The sequence below is a fragment of the Diadema antillarum genome, unplaced genomic scaffold (genome assembly GCF_040938485.1).
Source record: "Diadema antillarum isolate AM-2024a unplaced genomic scaffold, OU_Dant_1.0 scf00000108, whole genome shotgun sequence".
NCBI lineage: Eukaryota > Metazoa > Echinodermata > Echinoidea > Diadematoida > Diadematidae > Diadema > Diadema antillarum.
In genome coordinates, this window is record NW_027270997.1 from 719875 (window position 1) to 739293 (window position 19419).

Here is a 19419-nt window from a genome sequence, read left to right on the forward strand (position 1 = left end):
GTATCAAAGCAACATCAGTCCAATGATTCATGCTGTAAAACATCTTCAATGTAACTACAGGAAGTGATAACAGAGTCAATAAATAAGTGATGGTACGTCATGAATGACCGGGTCAAATGATATTTTAGGTATGTTATTCTGGACCTGACTAAAATATCATGACAGGCAATGATCAATTTCTTTTCATTTTGAACAAAAGAAAAAAAACATACTTTTTTAATTCTATGATGACTTGATGAAGGTGATAAGAACTTAGTACAGTAGTGAAACATTCCTCATGATAGTGTGTGCCATGGTATTTGTTAGCACGAAGCACTACAGGTACTATTAGTTTTTACACAGGAATTTCTTTTTTCACAGAAAGATTGAGTTCCATTTTAGTTGATATCCTGATTATCTCTTGAACTTCATTTTCTTCAATTTTAAGTCATTCTTCAACTTTAAGTCCTATGGTCTTGTCTCTATTCCGTAGATAAGCATTACTTTCTCCATTACTCTTAGTCATGCAAGTAAGCTAGAACTTGTGGACACAGTGTGTGATGTGGCATTGAAATTTGAAAGAGTACCAAAAAAAAGAAGAAGAAAAAAACTAGAAATGTCGCTACGGCGACTGATGCCTCCGCCATAATGCATGATTCTCCCAATAGGTGTATAGTACAATGTCTTCACAATGTGTGATGACAGTTTCACATAACTGGCAAAATATCGAAATAACAGGTTTATCAGAAATATCTTGAATGTTCACTTTCCACGAACTGGGTTTGCTATAATTGTCTATTAAAGAGTACAGGTACACATATTTGGGGAATTGAAAATTTTTACTTGACTTCTGACCGACCTTATCATAAGTTTATGCATTGAGTATAATTTTCAAGGTATGAAGAAAGAGTGTACAGTACAAAATATATCTTTTTTTTTCATTCAAACCTAACCTTTGACCCTAAACCTTTGACCTTTAACCTTCTGGCTGGAAACTTCCAAGAGAATCTCCATTAAGTAATACATGTACATATATTAAATCTTAGAACTAATAATGCAATTATTGCATATACTAGTATATGAGGGAAATAGTAACATTTTGAGGAGTTTACCTTGACCTTTGACCCCTGACTATTGACCCATGACCCCTAAATTCCCTAGATAATCCCTGCCAGTCAGTACATGCATATGTACCAAGTTCCATGAAGATACATTGAACCATTTGTGAGAAATGTGATATTGCAACATTTTCACCTAACCTTTGACCTTTTGACCTTTGACCTTATGACATGAAACTCTCTCTGGAGAATCTTTATGCAGTAGTACATGTCTACACTAAGTTTCAAGAAAATAACTGCGGCCATTGCATAGATATGGGGGAAATAGCAACATTTTTAGCATTTGACCTTGACCTTTTGACCTTTGACCTCTTGTCAATGTCACTAAAATCTACTCAACTAATTGTCCCATCATACATCATCCTTGGACCAAGTTTGGTGAAAGCTGCTTCATCCAGTTTTGAGTTATCATGTAAACAGATAAATTTTAGGATTTGACCTTGATCTTTGACCTTTGACCTCCATCCGATTTCACTGAAAAACTAATCAAGTAATTGTCCTATCATACATCATCCTCCAACAAAGTTTGGTGAAATTTGCTCCATACAGTCTTGAGTTATCGCGTAAACGGATAAATTTCATGATATGACCTTGACCTTTGACCTTTGACCTTCTGCCGATTTCACCTAAAATCTAATCAAATCATTGCCCCATCATACTTCATACTTGGACCAAGTTTGGTAAAATTCCAGTAAATATTACTCAAGTTATCGCGTAAACGAAAGCGGACGGACGTACGTACGGACGTACGTACGGACGTACGGACGGACGGACGGACAACCCGAAAACATAATGCCTCCAGCACCACTACGTGGCGGAGGCATAAAAAACCTTACATGAGTCTGTTTCCAGAACACACAAAAACGATAAAGTGAACATGCTTTTTTCGAGAAATACACTGTACACCTGCTACAGTTAAAACCTTAACGAGAATTTCACAAACTACCCAATGCTGGTGCATCTGTCTGAGCTCTGAGACCTGTGATGCAAAATTATCCCACTTGGTTGGACAAACATTTCCACTTCCAAAATATATCCTGCAAAGCATAAGGCATTTGCCCCAGAGGAGAAGCACAGTAAGTTTGGCATGCTCAAATAGATGCCCATTAACACTCTATGATTATTGATCTTACAAAAAGTTCATAACAGATTCCAGGAGAGACTTCACATGGATCTACATCCCTGAATACGGTAACTGCATTGACAAAACTGACCGTAGGACTAAAGAGTGTCCATGGTATCATTACAAAGACAAGATGCAAATCTTCTCTCGACTTACTTGTCTGCCAGCTGTCTGATCTGCAGGATACTCATGTACTTCTGGAAGTGCTCCAAGACATTCACGACACCCTGGAGGAGGTTGGCCACCTCCCCGTACTGCCTCCTCCTAGTCATGTTCCTGTGTGCGAGTTTCAAAAGATTAGGATGCAGATCACTGGCAACTGCATCCTCTCCTGTGTATGAGGGCTACACTGCAAATACTTCTTGCTTGTCTTGATGATTAGATCACTACCAGAAACATGGAAATATAGCTTCACCCCCTTGGCTAGTCTTATTCACTTATAGGGTGTTCAAAATATTTTGAAGCAACCAAAATCTGGACAGTCATGTCACGAATTTCATATTGCGTCATCTTTCACTTTGATATTTGTCGCCTTTTTGGATCTTATAGAATTAATTTCTAGTTCAAATGTGATTCTTTATTACTCCAGATCTCTCAACTTGTATCATTTTTCATGTCCATACCTGAACACTTGTGAAGCAATGCAAAATTTCATTCAACAAATCTTAAAATCTTTTATACCACCATCTTGTTTTTGTTGCCAGTTTTGTGAGAGCAATTTTTTTTTTCTTTTTAAATCGTCAGTGTCCATCAACCAAGTCATTTCTACCACCACTAAAGACCACTTTAAATAATCAAGCATCACTTCTTGAAAACTTACTGTATGCACCACGTTTTTTGCAGGCATACTATTTTGCCATTGGGACTTGTACGACAATTTCATGAGTGGTGAAATTTGGGATCGAGAACCACATTGATGGAATGAAAATGAAGTATTTTCCCTTCTCAAGAGAAAAGTTGGCAATTTCCTAACTTAGGGGTCATATATGCAATGCACTTGGGTTGCAGAAAGCCACACTTTTACAAGTTGTTAAATATGCAAATCTCAGCTGACATACAAAATTTGTGTATAACTAGAAAAACACTGTAATATATACTGTGTACACATCCTATGAAAGATATTGCTCTCTTGTGCACTTACTCCAAAGAGTCGACCCCGCCCACCAGCATGTGGAGATGGTTGAGAGTGGTGATTGAGGAGGTCAGGTGACGCTTGGCATGGTCAAGCTGCTTGATGTCTCGTGTGATCTCTTTCACCTAGCAGTGGGGGGGGGGGGGGGACAAAATAAATTTTGAGTGAGCAAGCTGTAAACTGAAGAAATCCATAGATGCATTAAAGGGATCATATAGTTTTGGTTGAGACCTAATTTCAGGTTCCTCACATTTTTTGGTGAGATAATGAGAAACCTCTTATGAAATATGAAAGAGCATGTAATTCTATGAGGAATTCAATGTTTATTTGATGAAAATTAGTTTTGAAATGGCTGAGATATCCAAAAAAGAGCAATTCTTATAAAGTGTGGGACCCACACTTTATTACGATCGCTTTGTTTTACTTTGTTTTTGGATGTTTCATTCATTCCAAACCCAATTTTCATCAAATAAACTTTGAATTCCTCTTAAAATGGTATGCTCTGTACTATATCATAAGTGTTTTCTTGGTATCTTGCAAAAATTTAAAAGCCCAATTTTCATCTCCACCAATACTGTACCATCCCTTTAAAGTATGTATTCTTCCCAAGGACAATTTGGATCTGAAACTACCTACCTATTCAAGTTGTGCACACCACCATACAACTGTGCACGCCACCATACAACTTTGCAGCCTGATCTCTTTTTCTTTGAAGATCTATCCAGATTTTACTATCACAGCACACTCTTACTTTAAATAGACAGATCATTACTATGAAACCTCCCAACAACAAATTTGCTGTTCATCCCAGTAAAGCTTCTTGTTGCTGCAAGAGGGATTATCTCTCTAGGTATAAAGTAACTGTAAGTGCAAAATAAATTTGCATTTACTGCTATGAGTATGATTGTCTGCCTCTATTTTCCTAGAAAGTACACTGTCTGTTTACTATACATTCAAAACTGCACAATATCTATCATAGATAAGACCATGTTAAAAGAAAAAGCAAAATAAAAATGAAAGACACCAATTATTCCCTGTGTGCAATGGAAGTATGTGATCATAAAAATGCTGATCTATATTTTACTTACAGAGTCTGAATTTGACACCAACACAACTTACAAATATAAAAAGGTGTAACACCTTTAGTGTTAGAGGGGGAAAAAAAGATAAATGGAGAAACTCATGGAAATTACCATGTCCATGTCATCTCCAGTTCATGGTTGAAATTTTACTGCATGCAAACCAACACAACAATCAAGGTGTACATATTTATGATGCTGAAAAAGTTGAAGCAAAGATGTGATGTTCACTTTTCTTTACTCTATTTGTGACCAAAATAACCTGAAGTTTTGTCATTTCAAGCCAAATGCCTGTTTCTGTGCTTGTGCTAAGTAGACGTTTCACAAATGGCAGCAAGTACAAACCTGCAAAGAATGTGATTATGTATCGACCATCAATGTGTTGATCATGCCTTTTCCCATGCTTACAGAATGGGCAATTATACAAGAGCTTGGCAACTTTTTGGATGTGTGTATACTAACTAGAGTGTTAAAGTGACTGAACAGTACTGGTTGAGGTAAGGATTCAGGTTTATAACATTCTTTGCTGAGATAATAAGAAACCTCTTATGAAATATGAAAGAGCATGTAATTTCAAGAAGGATTCAATGTTTAATTGATGAAAATTGGCCTTGAAATGGCTAGGATATCAAAAAAAGCGATCCTATTTTAATAAAATTGACAGGCCACGACTTTATTAGGATCTCTTTGTTTTTCCTTGTTTTTAGATATCTCAGTCATTTCAAAACCGCCTTTCATCAAATAAACTTTTGATTCCTCTTAGAATTGTATGTTCTTTAACATTTCATAGAGTGGTTTCTAAATATCTCGCAAAAACATTACAAGCTGAATCCTCACCTCAACCAGTACTGTGTAGTCACTTTAAGGGTCTGGGAAAAAAAAAAAATCTTACCATCTGCTCGGATTTGTCAGCTTTTTCTTTGATGTCCTTGATCCTCTTGAATAGTTCCTGAATAGCTTGCTGGGCTTCTTTGAGAGCCTTTGGGATGACAGAGAAAAATAAAGAAGAATAAAAAAAAAAGAAGACACTGATTTTCCAATATTAAATGGAAGATCCATCAGGAAAGAACAAATAAGCAAAAAATAAAACAAAACAAAGCAAAAAAATGTAATTCACAAATAATGAACATTTTGGCACATGGAGCAGTCTGCTAATACGGTGCACTCCCGTTATAACGAACACGGTCATAACGAAATTCCGGTTGAAACGAAATAAAAATGCAGGTCGCGACATTATCCTTTCTATGCTTTTTATTGTTTATTTGTTCGGTTATAACGAAATTTCGATATAACGATAGAAAATTGCAGGTCCCGAGCACTTCGTTAAAAAGGGAGTCCACTGTATACAGTTGAGATAAAGAGAACACCTTGTGCAGAATTAAAAAAACAACAACAATCATATTGAAGCCTCCTACATTTATAGCACCTTCATGAGAAAAGAATCACAACAAACCTCTCTGCCATCTTGCCCCGCAGTGGTCTGACCTCGTACCACAGCTCGGATTTCATCATCCAGACGGCGGATTTTCAGTCTCATTCGATTCACCACCTCATCTATATTGGCCAGTGACTATGGGAAATACATGTAAAATGGTAGATACAATTGTTTTTTCCACACATTTTGCTGTACATTTCAGGGTTTACCTGTTTACCTCCATAGAGTAATGAGTTCAGAGTGGCTCTTTTCCAAATATCGACATCCCTACATCAATTATCATCATCATCAAAAAGAAAGCAAAACATAAAAATTAATGAAAGCAAACTAGATATCAATTGGTACTGAATTATGTGAATGCTATGTGAATTATGTAAAGTCAACCTTATGTTAAATTTATATGCTACCATTGTATAAAGAGTAATCACTGCATGCATGTATAATACACTAATAGTGCATTTTTCTTTTGTTCCTTTTTTGTGTCACAAGTATAGTATGAGTTCACAAAGGATAACAAGACAACTCATTCTCAGCAGAAGTTGTGTTCTGGGTTTCTGTTTTAAGTACTCTACGTAAAAAGGAAAATAAATTTTTGCAATAAATTGCAGATTGATAATTCACTATGCATAATTAGAGCTGGACATACCACTTCAGTACAATCATTGATGCAAATGTCACGAAAATTTACATTGCCACTGTATGAAGCATCCTCATATTGAATTATGACTACTAGTAGTACACATACAAGCAAAAAGAAATAGTTCTATTTAGTAAACATATCATACACAGATTTACCTGTTCTGTTGGAAATAGATTGTTAATGTAGTCCACTGCATTGAAATCAGGCCTGTCCAATGGGTCTGAGGAAGGCAACACCTGGGAACAAATCAAACTGAAATTATCACGGAACAAGCCCAAACCTGTAGTATAGTTCAACACCAATGTACATAATTTCTTTTATGGTGAAAATATGCAAACTGGTTTAAAGAAAGAAAGATTGCATTATAATAAGTAATCAAATGACATCCCCATAAAGCTAACATCTCCCCCCCCCCCCTCATAAAGCTGAGCCTACCTATTCCACTGAGACTATTTTGAATAGTGCAATCACACCATACCAGGGAGGTATGTAATAGGCTGTGCCACCACCTTGATCATTAACATACAATATCACGATTTCAACACTGCATGATCTGGATCATTCAAAATCTTTCATGAATACACAATTTTGAAAATGTTTCCATTGTACCTCACTTACCAGACCATGATATTCTTTGAATAAAGTGGTGTTTGCCCCTTTGTTGTAATGAATTGGACTACTGCAATGACTGCATATTTGTTGTCATTATTGATGGAAGATGATAATTTGAGATGTACACGTACCAGTATACCATACAAAATACAATGTACACTGTAAATGGATATGAAAGAACCTTAGCATCAGTGTATCCTTAACTCATTCAAGGTTCAAGAGACGATGGTGCTAATGTTTGTTTTTTTTCATAACTCCCGGAAGTGTAAATTGTACTTTGTAGATACTGGTATCTCAAATTCCTTTAATCCTAAATAAACCAAAAGCACAGGATACATTTTTATACTAAACAGTTTAGAACCAATCACTCAAGCTCAAGTTAAAGGCAAAAAATAGTTCTTGTATGCCTGCAGAACTGTCATATTATTCTCCCACAATGTACATGTATGCCTAAGTAATGTGTGGAACTATGCTGAAATACCAAGACATTCATTGAGTAACAAAGAAAATGCTAAATATTAACCAAAGAGGTTTGCCGGAGTTGCAATCTCTGGCTGGTCGCAGTTAGGGGCCAAGTTGATACAATGCGCGCATCAAAGAACCTCTTTGGCACAGATACAAAATGAATGTGCGCATATATGCATGAAATACGGCCATCACGAACTGTGTGTAAATTGTCTGAAATAGGGCCGAATTCTCCCCCGAGTCAGAGTTAGTCAGGATCCTCCTGGGAATGTTGGTACCTGTATATCGACTTTCATTAATTCATATACTTTTAACCCCAAGTACTCCAAAACTACTCTACTTGTCATCCCTGGCAAATCGCGTCAGCCAGGTAAGTTTCTTGACAATTGCAAGGAAATGTGAAAAGGTGCAAGACAGGTTCTGAAACCGGTAATACCAAAACTATGTTTTACCTTTAATTTGAACCAAGTTTTCATGAAGCATTGATTAACATCAAAGTCACCATGTCTTTGCCCGAAACAACCAGCTGTTTTGGGCGAAGACTGACCCCAGGGCACTCCTTGTACACAGCTATACTGTGGGAGAGCCCCGAGTCAACCGAGTGCTGTCTCAGTATGATGAAAGAGGAACACAAATTTTCACCCCTCTATTACATATTTCACCAGCAAATGGCTTATTTTTATACCATACATACACTTCCTATCTAATTCATACCTGCCATTCACTTGCTCATTTTTAAAACTGATCCCATGGTCTTAAAAAAATGTTTTTCTACGAGTCCATCTCCATCCTCCCCGTGCGTTCCTTTGTTTTTCCAAACAACCTTTGCATGGCACATTGCGCATTGGCGATATGAATATGCATGAAAGCGCCTTTTCGCTCTAACGATATTGCGCTCGGAGGGATCACTTCTTACTCGCTCAGAGAGTAATGCAATACAGTGACAGAGGGCCTTGTCAAAAGGCTACACTGCACTCTGCCTAACGCATGCGTGCGCGCACAGGTTTTGAATCTGATGAACAGAGCAGTTGAGTTATCGTTCTCACAGATTCCTCTTGACCGAATCATTTAAAGTCATCGATTTCGACAGAAAGGGACTAAGTATTAGAGGAGCCAAATGTTTCCAGGTAGGTGTTAACAATAGGACGACATTGGTATATATTGGAATTGAAGCAATTTTTAGTCAGTCTACTGAAGTTGGAATTTTAGGACGATATTACCCTGTACAAGACCCCAAATCCTACAAGTCGCAGTTAGGCGAAGACATTAATGGTAATGCACATAAACATGATACAAAGTCGCACAGAGACAAGCCCTCACACATCTACTAGTACATCACATACATGCAACTGTTAGCTGGTCTACATTTAACACACAGTCTACAAAAGTGCACCGACTACCTTTGCAAGACAGCCGCCCACACACCAAGCCAGGCAAGGGAGCTCGGAGGAGGCTAACCCCGGCGCAGGGCGCTGTAAACAGTAACAGTGCCCCGATGACTTGTATGCAATTTAGTGAAGTACTACTCAATGGTCTCTAGTGCACTGCGATGCTTGCAATAGTGTAAACAACTCATCGTTCAAAACAACATTTGGCTTCGCAACGAAAAGCCACATGTTGTATTAAATACCACTATTACCATATTGTTGAATATCTTTAAGTGACTATGTATCCCTCACCATTACCTCCGAAAACAAGATTAATCAATCATCATCTTTGAGACCATCTCCGGGAGATGCGGTTCGCCATTTTGAATAACATATCACGTAAGTAAAATGATCTGCGCATGCGCGAATGAATATTCATTTCAGTTCTCAGCTTGCCGTCCTGTTTTTTTTTTTTCCACACGCATACATTGTGCATTATAACATGTGCTACGTTTTATCCATACCCAATCGACAGCAAGGCTGTTTGCGCATGTGCGGTGTAAGTTGTACTACAATACGAAGTGCGGAAGGACTAAAACCTCAGATAAAATCTTTCACTGCCATACTGGGCTCTTAAAACAGATCATATTGTAAATCGATTTCCGCGCCTCTGATTGTAAGTATCTTATCTAACAGTATGGCTCCAAATTTCTGTGTAAAACCCTTTATTTTGGTCTCTGGTCACCAAAATACTAAGCCATATCAGGTGGTACATCAATAGCCATAGGGCTGCAATGCGACCCTGACTCGGTACGGGTTGGGGTCGCTAGTGCGGTTAGGAGGAGGCGAATGCAACGGTTCAGGGTGAGGGTACCAGTATTCGGTCAGGTACCGGTATTAGGTCACTTATCACTTGTAACCAGCCAGTAAGTTCAACTGTCACATCACATGCAAATCATATCAATTCACATACTTGCACACTCATTCACAACAGGAAACTCCCTTAGTCCCCTCCAAAAATCCATCCAAAATCCCAATTTCACCGCCAAAGTGCAGAATCGGAGTGACTTTCCCAAAGCGCACGCGGACTAAGCCCAGTTTTAAGAATACGAGTAGCCAAAAAAACGCTAAAAATCGAGAAATACGCCGTTCTCTTGCAGGATTTTTTGCTTATCGCAAGCTCGGACTGTGATGGTATCCTCAAAAGCGCAAAAGTAAAACAAAATTTCCGTAGGTATTCGGTCACCAACGCGCGCCGCCACGTCCCCAATGCAATATCGCGCCAACAAGGTAGTGCGCGGCCATTTTTCAGCTGCCGTGATCCCAGTGTGAACACGCTTTGACTTTGAACGCACACATCGCGTGACCAAATACTGGTTGCGGTGACCGTATTCTGGGGGATTTTCAAGGTGAAATATTTTGGGATTTTGAGCAATTCTGTGAGATATTTAACAAAATGAAAGTTGAGATTATAGAAATTTGATATATTTCTTAGTGTTATAGATATGATGTATGTAAGTATTATTTTGGTTTGAAAAATATTTCAAAAAGGCTTAAGTGACCGAATACTGGGGGTGTTACCCTCATCCAAAGATCCAGTTCCCAACCAGTGCAGTCCTGGGGGTTGTTTCGTCAGCGCTGACGTTTGTCAGCGTCAGCGCTGACAATTTCAGCAAAATCCTTGGTTTTGATTGGATGAGATGCTCTGGTCACTGACTGTTAGTGTTAAACTATGGTGATTGTCAGCCTGACAACTTGTCAGCGCTGACAAACGTTGATGAAACACCCCCCAGGTCAGGAGGCCACTTATTACTTTCAATCAAGTCGATGAATAATGAACCCTGGCCCCTGCCAGCTGCCCTGGCCCTGTGTGGCTGTGCTGTGCGCTGTGGACAGTGGTAGCGTGCAGTGCCAGTACTCGCAGTAGATCTGGTGTAAATGCACAATATGCATGCAGCACTACGCATCTTGTTCTTGCTATGTTGGCGGTCTATGTTTAACGTTACTAGGGCTACTGTCAACTGATTGTGGGTGAGCATACAACATTTGTAGCAGCAGCAACGTATAGCTAATATTAATAATAAGTAGACTAGAAGTAGAACTATCATACGCGCGTATGAAGAAAAAAAAAACTAACACTAAATACAAGGTGTGGGCCTACACTGAAAGAAACTCGAACGGACTAACGACTCCGAAAGACTAATCCCGTATGTGATGAACAAACTTTAATCGAAACGTTCATCTAGAAACATGAATACCAACAATCACACCTGTTCAATTGCTTGCTGGACATCAGCGGGGAAATTCAATAGGGAATTGAGATGATCATCTTCGAAGATGTCCACCTCCTCCTCTTCGGTTGTCGCCATTTTGCAGCTCTTGTACGACATATGATTAGTCTATCTGACGCAGAAGCGAGATAACTTTTGTTTGTTTTTAAGTGCTATTAACCTGCATTTAGCCAAATTGATTAGAAATAAATGTCGTAACAATAAGTAAGAGCTAAGGGAAATCATTGGATTTTAATAGTTTAGACACTGAATGGCAAAATTTAGAAATGATCCATGCCAAGCTAACCCAACTATTCGAAATCTGAGTCTGAAACAACATATATTTGCCGGCGTCGACGGACGGACGTACTTGCCACCACGCACACGGGGGACGGGCTGTACCACCACCACTCATCACACACAAGTAGCACACACAGCTATCTAGCCAGTCAAACGTGTGTGCACGGGGGCTGACTAACTACAGAACTGAATGAGGTGCCTTTTACTACTTAGTCAATGTCGGTCTAACGTTAGAGCCTATAAAACAGAAAAAAATGAGTACTAGTAACATCTTAGCAGCAATATTCAAGATAAGAACACTGTCAAGAGGAGTTTCAGCTTTCAGCAGACATGATATTCTGCGTAGTAGCAGAGGTAAGTACCAGGATCTACTCCTCGATCGATCCTCGTGAGCTCTGCATGCAGCTCAGCTCAGGATATGCATAGGACGTCGCCGCTCAGCATGCTGCATGCAGCTGCAGTCGCAGTAACCCCGGGGCCGCGGAGCACTAGCGCTCCCGGCCTGAAGGGAGTGAAGCTTCGCGTTCGTTCGGGCTGGTAATGGTCGCGTCGTGTGCTGTATGTAGCGACTAACTCGACCTTACCCAAATCACATAATGCCAATGGTCGATGTAGGTACCGGTACTCACTGTTCATGCTAATGGTATACCGCTAAGGCGCTAATACACCCTTTACACTCAGAAGGTCAAAGCCAAAACATAGTTCTGGTAAGCCTGCAAAATTGTCAAATTTCGCCCCAAAATGTACACGTATGCCTGAAAATCAGTGAAATGTGTGGAATAGCGCTGTAATGGCAAGATAGATATTCATTGGGTAACGACGAAAATGTGAAATATTAACCAAATATGTTCGCATCTCAGAACTTCCCCGATCAGGGTCAGGCTAACTCGGACTCTTTTTGACAGGGGGCCGAGTTGTCCCTCTGGATCATACAGTGTTGTACTACGGGAGCGCTTCGCGTTCTGGCTGGTCACAGTTATTGGCCGAGTTGAAACAACACGCCCATCAAAAAAACCTCTTTGGCGCGCATGCAAAATAAATGTGCGCCTATCAAGCGCCTATGTATAGAATATGGTGATCACGAACTGCGTATAAATTGTCAGAAATAGGCCCGAGTTGTCCCCGAGACCGAGTTAACCTGGATCCTTCTGGAATAAAAGTCGGTATACCGACTCTTACTTTTGATCTCAAAATACCCCGAAACAACAAATCGCGTCAGCCGGGTAAGTTTCTTGGTAGACTCCTTTGATATATGGTGCCAGACGGGTTCTCAAACTCTTACCAAAACTATGTTTTCACTTTAAGTTCTGCTGACACAATGTGTATATCATATCGTCAGTTCTAAAGAATTGATTATGTTTATGATAAATACTCTGGAGGCTCTGCACAATACAGGAAAAAGAAGAAAAGTAAATACGTGTATAAGTCAATAGATCTAGGGAGTAATTGAATACAGCTGTAAATGCCATAGCTGCATAATACAGGCAGACTGTGTTCCAACCCCAGCATGTAAAAATAATGTTGATTGAACAATATCCCAATTGATTGGTTTTGACACCTGAGTTTATTTTATCTGCCATTCTCCTACGGCTACGCTCTCTCCCTCTCTCTCTCTCTCTCTCTCTCTCTGTTCTTGCTTTGCACTAGCTGTTGCAAGTCGCAATATCCATAGTTCGGGGACACAAACTAATGTGGCACCATCTACGTCCCCGGAAGAGGAGAAGAGCAAAGAGGAGCTGTCCGACAATGACCGAGTGAACCCAAACTTCATCAATAGAAACCCAAGAAATCTGGAGAGGATGGCTGTGGCTAGAAAGGACCTCGGCTGGTCCAAGAGCCATCCAAGAAAAGACTACTGGCACAAGTCAGTGTATCCCCCTGGGACTTATTCACTTGAGACTAGTACAATTTGCCTTGATAGGGCATTCTTTCCTATGTTAATATTAACAGTCTATATTACTCAATCATTTGGCTAACATTTGGAACAATGTGCATGTGTTCAAAAGAAGGTGCAGAGTAGTTTGATCATTTACCCAAATCAATAGATTAAATCAACCGAAAAACTGCTGGATTTAAAGGGATGGTACAGTATTGGTGGCGATGAAACTTGGGCTTTAAGTTTTTTGCGAAATACCAAGAAAACACTATGAAATGCTATAATACAGAGCATACCATTTAAGGGAAATTCAAAATTTATTTGATAAAAATCGGGTTCAGAAAAGCTGAAACATCCAAAGGTAAAACATAACGATTGTAGTAAAAGGTGGGTCCCACATTTTATTAGAATGGCTCTGTTTTTGGATATCTCGGCCATGTCATAACCAATTTTCATAAAATAAACATTGAATCCCTCTTGGAATTACATGCTCTTTCATATTTCATAAGAGGTTTCTCACTATCTCACCAAAAATGATAAAAACCAGAAGTTAAGTCTCAATCAAATCTATACGATCTGTTTAAGTAATGTATCAGCAGATTTTTTTTTTCCCATTACACTAGCACACAATGTGTTAGGTTAGCTGCAGAAATTACATCATGCATCATACATTCTTTGGTTTTTTTAGTGGATGCATGTATAGAAGTTTTTGCTGGACAATCCAACCATATGTTCTTCCGTCTTCTTGCAAGCAAGAGATGCATAATACAGTGTCTTTTCCTTTTTTAAGTGAAATAATCAGACATATTAATGATTAGATGCTAGTACTATAACTGTACAGTGTATTTTGTAACTCTCAAGTGGTGTTAACATCACATCTTCTACCAGTATACTTTTATTTGCACATACAAAATGCAGTGTCAGTTAAAACATTATGCAAGTTGTAACCTGTATCTTCATTTGTAAAAATGGGCAGTTTCTTAAAGCAGGGTAAAGTGATGCTCTTGTTTTGTTTTGTTTTTTTGCATGCATTTGCCAAGGTTATTCATCAAGAAGACCAACAGACACATCGCAGCGTACATCCAGCACATCAACGGTCACGTGGCGGTCCAGGCATCCACCAAGGAGTGGGCCATTAAGCAGCACCTCTACTCCACATCTGACGTGGTGGCCTCCCTGAACCTTGGCCGAGTCCTCGCCCAGCGCTGCCTGGAGTCGGGCATCAGCTACGTCCATCTTAACATGGAGAAGGAGAGACAGGAGCAGGAGGCAGTGAGCATCCAACTTCTATATTAGCTTCTTCCTTCCTACTGTATTTATTTATTTAGTTAGTTAGATAGTTAGGTAGTTATTTATTTATTTATTTATTTATTCATTCATTCATTCATTCATTCATTCATTCATTCATTGTACAGTTACAGCGTTCTTTATTATGATCCTTGCTTGATAAGCTGCACTTGTATGTACAGATAGAATTGTGTGTCTGCGTGTCGGTGGATTGGTGGGTGTGCTCATTCTACAATGAATGCACATTCTGTGAGACAAGACATAATCTGTGTAGTGATTGTAGGCTAGCAAAGATACATCTGAAGAGAGTGTAATATGTAGTCCTTGGGTCACTAAAGACCCCATTTATAATCACATCACTCCTTGCTAGTCCTGGGGCCCGTTGCATAAAAGTTACAATTATGGTGACTTTGCCATCCAATGGTAACTTCCATGGAATTCTTGATTTTGATTGGCTGTTGAGTATTGTTACCATGGTAGTTACCACTGGATGGCAAAGTTACCATAATTGTAACTTTTATGCAACGGGCCCCTGGATAGTGCTAAGAGTATAGTGACATGACAAGCAGAGACTGGGAAATTTAAAAAAGTGTTGCAAACAAACCATTTGCAGTGTGCTTTGAATTGTTGCAAAGGTCAAACAGTTTGTTTTTTGGGAGGGCGATTTGGCTGGAAGGTGATAGGGGAACTAAATGTGCAGTTTTACACTGTTTGAGGTGATGTTCTTTATTGAATAGGGGAGTATTAAACAGAGTAGTCGGGCTTTTATAAAATCGACCCTACCATAGGAAATGGCACCTTCAAGTAACACATTTTCTTGAATCAGTTTACAGCTAATTTGTATTTCATGTGGTCACAGCTGCATACTTTCATTATTAGACAGAAACATGTGACAACTTATAAGAATCTGAAACTTATTCACCTCTGATTTTGATAAAACTTTTTCCTCATGTTTGTTTGATTTTACCCAATTTATTGAAGTCAATTTGAGTTTTCATAGATGTGCACTGAAACACCTCTTGTACAGTTTCCAATGACTGTACATTGTACTTCACCTTGCACATTGTCAAAGCAAGCAGTCACCAAGTGAAGGTGTGGGACATTGAGGATGAAAATGATTTCAACTACTGTGCCTGGTAATCACAAATTAAAATTGTTCTAAATGAGTTATATAACACCTGTTACTTTTTTGCCTTGCTTGACAGATAAGGGCCTTTCTTGATGCGCTTACTGATGGAGGTCTCCTGCTGTATGAACCTAAGACGATAGCGGATTTCAGTAAGCCAGTGGACTACTTCCCTGATGTGGATTGAACTTTTTGATGTCTACCGTATGAACTGTGCTAATGGCTTGGCCTCTGTATGAGACATTGACAAGACACCTGTGATATATATATGTCATTCTTGGTGCTGTGAGTTGAGTAGTGGGACACACATCATCAGCATCTGCCATTGGGAGTGACTGCAGGCAATGTGAGAGTGGGATCCAGTTTTGAGATACATCAGATGAATAAAGAGGAGGGGAAGGATGCCAGAAACCCAGTGCAGATTCTTTGAACCTCATGCAGCACCGTGCTGGACAGTGGCACGGGTGACTGCCATTTTGACAAAATCCTCAGGACTGGCGGTTTCTTTTCCTGTACCAAAATTTTGTTATGTCCAAACAAATAAAGCATGTGAAGATACATAGATAATGATTTCTGGACCTGAATTTTTACTTCATTGTAATGATATTTTGTTACAATGTATGGAGTGCACTGTAGCTTATGAATGAGTGAGTGTAAATGCGGTGTCGGTCCTGAGATCTGCATTCTAATGTTGAAGAGGTGTTGATACAGTATATGGTAGTTTATGATCTTGCATGGTAATAGTCATCAAAACAATAAGGAAGGCCATGATGATACACCTGTGAACGCAACGCTGCACACTGGCACTGGTCCAATGGTCCCTGACCAGTAAAAGTCACTGTTGGACCAGTAAAACATGGTCCGACCAGTAAAACATGGAAAATTGGGTGCCTACTGGTCCAACAGACAGGTGGGACCAGTAGAAAAAAAAGGGGGGGGGGGTGAGTGTGTAGCCCTGGTGAACAGAATCTCCTTGTCACTGCTTCAGAAATCAAGCTCATGCCAAATCAAGTTTGATAAGATGAGATGCATGTACAGTGTACACGTACAATGCACATTACGTTATTGTGAAAATGTTTGGGTACACCTTCATTAACAATGTAAATTTTTAGCAGTAGTGAGCAATGAGAAGCACACCATGTATGAACCAGCATACCTCACTCTCTATATTATATTTGTCTCCCTTTTAGAAACTTTAAAAGATAAAGGGGAAATAGCCATTTTGAAGAGTGTTCAATATCTTGTGGGAAATTCTATCCAAGTTCTGCAATGAGAAGATCCAAAGTGCAGTATCACAAGTTGTCATGGTTAATGATGACCTATGAGTGTAGTTCTCATGAATATACATTGTACAGGGAATAATTTTCCTGGTATCGCATCGCAATTTACTATGCATTTTTACACCACTGCTACACTAACTATCTTTTGTGTAGCAGTTTTTTTCCATAGAAGTGCACAGGATACCATTTGAAATATTGTTCATCAGCTGAAATTGCTAATCAAATTTGAGTTGGAAAATTATTGCCTGCTGTATACATTTCCTTTGATCTAATAAGTGATTACTGGCCATTACAGTGTATTGCTCTCAAGATTTGAAATGTCAGAAATGCTGATACCTATTGTCAAAATAGCTATTGTTCGCTTGTTGTTTTTTTCCACAATAGAGGTTTTCATGTGTTAAACAGTTTGAAATAAGGCAGATCTATTGTACTATGTCTTGGCTGTACATGTATAGATAGACACATTACTATAATACCGCAAGAGGGAGTGAATGCTGTACATGTACTCCCATTATAACAAAGTACAACTGTACATGTACTCAAGACCAGCAGTTTTCCTATGCCATATCAAAATTTTGTTACGGCCGAACAGTAGAGTGCATAAAGATTTACAGGTGATAATGTGGGATCCTGAAGTTGGCTTCATTGCAATGAGAACTTTGTTACAACCATGTTTGATACACTAGGAATACACTGTACACTGTAGTTTGTGTTTAGAGTTTGATTCCTGGAGCAGCGTCAATCTGTTGTATTATTGGGCATTAAGGAAATACAAATGTAGGATGGAAATGCAGAAAGCCATGTTACTGCTTCCATGTGAAGACTTATAGTGGCAATGCAAGAAAATGTGAAAAAGTATGGTTAAGAATGTCATTTTTTTAGCACCAGTCATGTGTATAATGCACAAATATTGTGCTAAAATAAACGCACAGGTGTGCTCAGCACTGGGGTTAAGTGTTCAATTAGTGTTTATCATTTTAGTGTGTGCTTCTCTGCTCTTCATGTAGAGGTGGCCTGAGCAAGAAAAAATTGGGTGTAATAAAACTGCTGACATGCACAAAGTTTGGGGAAATCATACAAATGTATATGATTTCAAGGCACTTACAGGGTCAATGTTGTTATGTTGTAAGTGAATGTATGGGAGATTGGACAAAAGCACACAAGCATCGAAACATTGACGAGAAACATGGGATAAATGGTGAGAGAGGCTGAGAGAGGGAAGGGACTAATCCAGAAAAAAAAAAAAAAAAACTGGGGTCAGTCTGAACTAAAGTACACGTACAAAAAAAAGGCAACCTTTTGAGCATCACCAGTCCGAATATAAGTTAGTCTGATAAAAAAGAGTAGAATCTTACGAGTTCAGGGGTAAAAAATAGACTGAAATTGGATGAAAAGTAAGTAAGTTATGACATTTTGAAATTTTGCCAATTTCTGCAAAACAGTTCTTGTACAGTGGATATGAATATGCAAATGAGTGAGTTAAAATGTCATAGACTCACAATTTTCCATTGATTCCTGTAAAAAAAATGATGAAAATTCAATGTTCCTGTCATTGAAATCTGAAACATGATGTTTTTCCTGATTGAATAATTTCAGAATACCTGGTAGTGATCAGGTGGATATACTGAACAAGGATTTGAGCCTCGGGCATCATTGCGTTTGAATGAAAAAATTGGAAATTTCAAAATTTTATGTACAAACCAAAAGGCATTTAGTTGTGAGGGAATGACATACTCCTTTGCCATTTGCATATTCATATTGACCGGTCAAGAACTGTTTCCTTTGAAATTAGTGAATCTTCAAAATGCTATAACTTCCTTATTTTTCACCCGATTTTGATCAAACTTTTACCGATGAACTCCTAATATTTTACTCTTTCTTATCAGACTATCTCATACATTGTATTTGGACTGGATTTCCCATTTAAGTCTCTCTTAATCTGTGTTTTGCCTTGAGCATATCGAGGGGTTTGACAAGGGTGTGTGATGAACCACAAATGCAGACTAGGTGCATGCTGAAAAATTGGTACACGTGTAGAACACATTGGTAATGTTTGAGGAAAGTCGGGCGATCTAATCAATACAGGGTTTTTTTTAGCTTCCATACCACCATAGTAAGAAGTCATGATGTCAGAGTAGGACAACGATTAAAAGAAACAGTGTATTGAAAGACTTTGACAAAATTCATTTTGATATAAAATACATACATTTGTATATCTCACATTTGTTCCTAACATAGGTATGATGAGGGTGATATTATTTTCTTACTATGCCTCCCGATCGGGAGTCTGGAGTGTATCCACTATGCCACAGCGCCCCTTGCGAGATGGC

General features: G+C 38.9%; 2 protein-coding genes across 2 annotated transcripts in view; one reads left to right on the plus strand and one right to left on the minus strand.

Moving 5' to 3' along the window:
- Positions 1 to 11319, minus strand: part of LOC139719262 (vacuolar protein sorting-associated protein 53 homolog) — a 28728-nt gene extending 17409 nt beyond the window's left edge. The window contains exons 1-6 of the mRNA XM_071630689.1: positions 11221 to 11319; positions 6662 to 6742; positions 5885 to 6001; positions 5324 to 5410; positions 3362 to 3477; positions 2377 to 2496 (exon numbers count right to left, since the gene is read on the minus strand). Of these exons, the coding sequence (XP_071486790.1) occupies positions 2377 to 2496; positions 3362 to 3477; positions 5324 to 5410; positions 5885 to 6001; positions 6662 to 6742; positions 11221 to 11319 (620 nt within the window). The remainder of the gene's footprint in view (positions 1 to 2376; positions 2497 to 3361; positions 3478 to 5323; positions 5411 to 5884; positions 6002 to 6661; positions 6743 to 11220) is intronic.
- Positions 11320 to 11760: 441 nt separating this feature from the next.
- LOC139719263 (large ribosomal subunit protein uL18m-like) lies at positions 11761 to 16211 on the plus strand. Its single transcript, XM_071630690.1, has 4 exons — positions 11761 to 11874; positions 13168 to 13384; positions 14437 to 14668; positions 15889 to 16211. Exons 1-4 carry the CDS (start codon positions 11775 to 11777, stop codon positions 15994 to 15996), a joined length of 657 nt encoding a protein of 218 aa, XP_071486791.1. The 5' UTR covers positions 11761 to 11774; the 3' UTR covers positions 15997 to 16211.
- The last annotated feature ends 3208 nt before the right edge of the window (positions 16212 to 19419 follow it).

What these genes read in the sequence shown, in the direction of transcription:
- LOC139719263 (XM_071630690.1), top strand. Translation starts at nt 11,775, where the DNA reads ATGAGTACTAGTAACATCTTAGCAGCAATATTCAAGATAAGAACACTG. An exon ending in TATTCTGCGTAGTAGCAGAG is followed by an intron (nt 11,875 to 13,167) that starts GTAAGTACCAGG and finishes GCTTTGCACTAG; the next exon opens with CTGTTGCAAGTCGCAATATC. An exon ending in AGAGACAGGAGCAGGAGGCA is followed by an intron (nt 14,669 to 15,888) that starts GTGAGCATCCAA and finishes CTTGCTTGACAG; the next exon opens with ATAAGGGCCTTTCTTGATGC.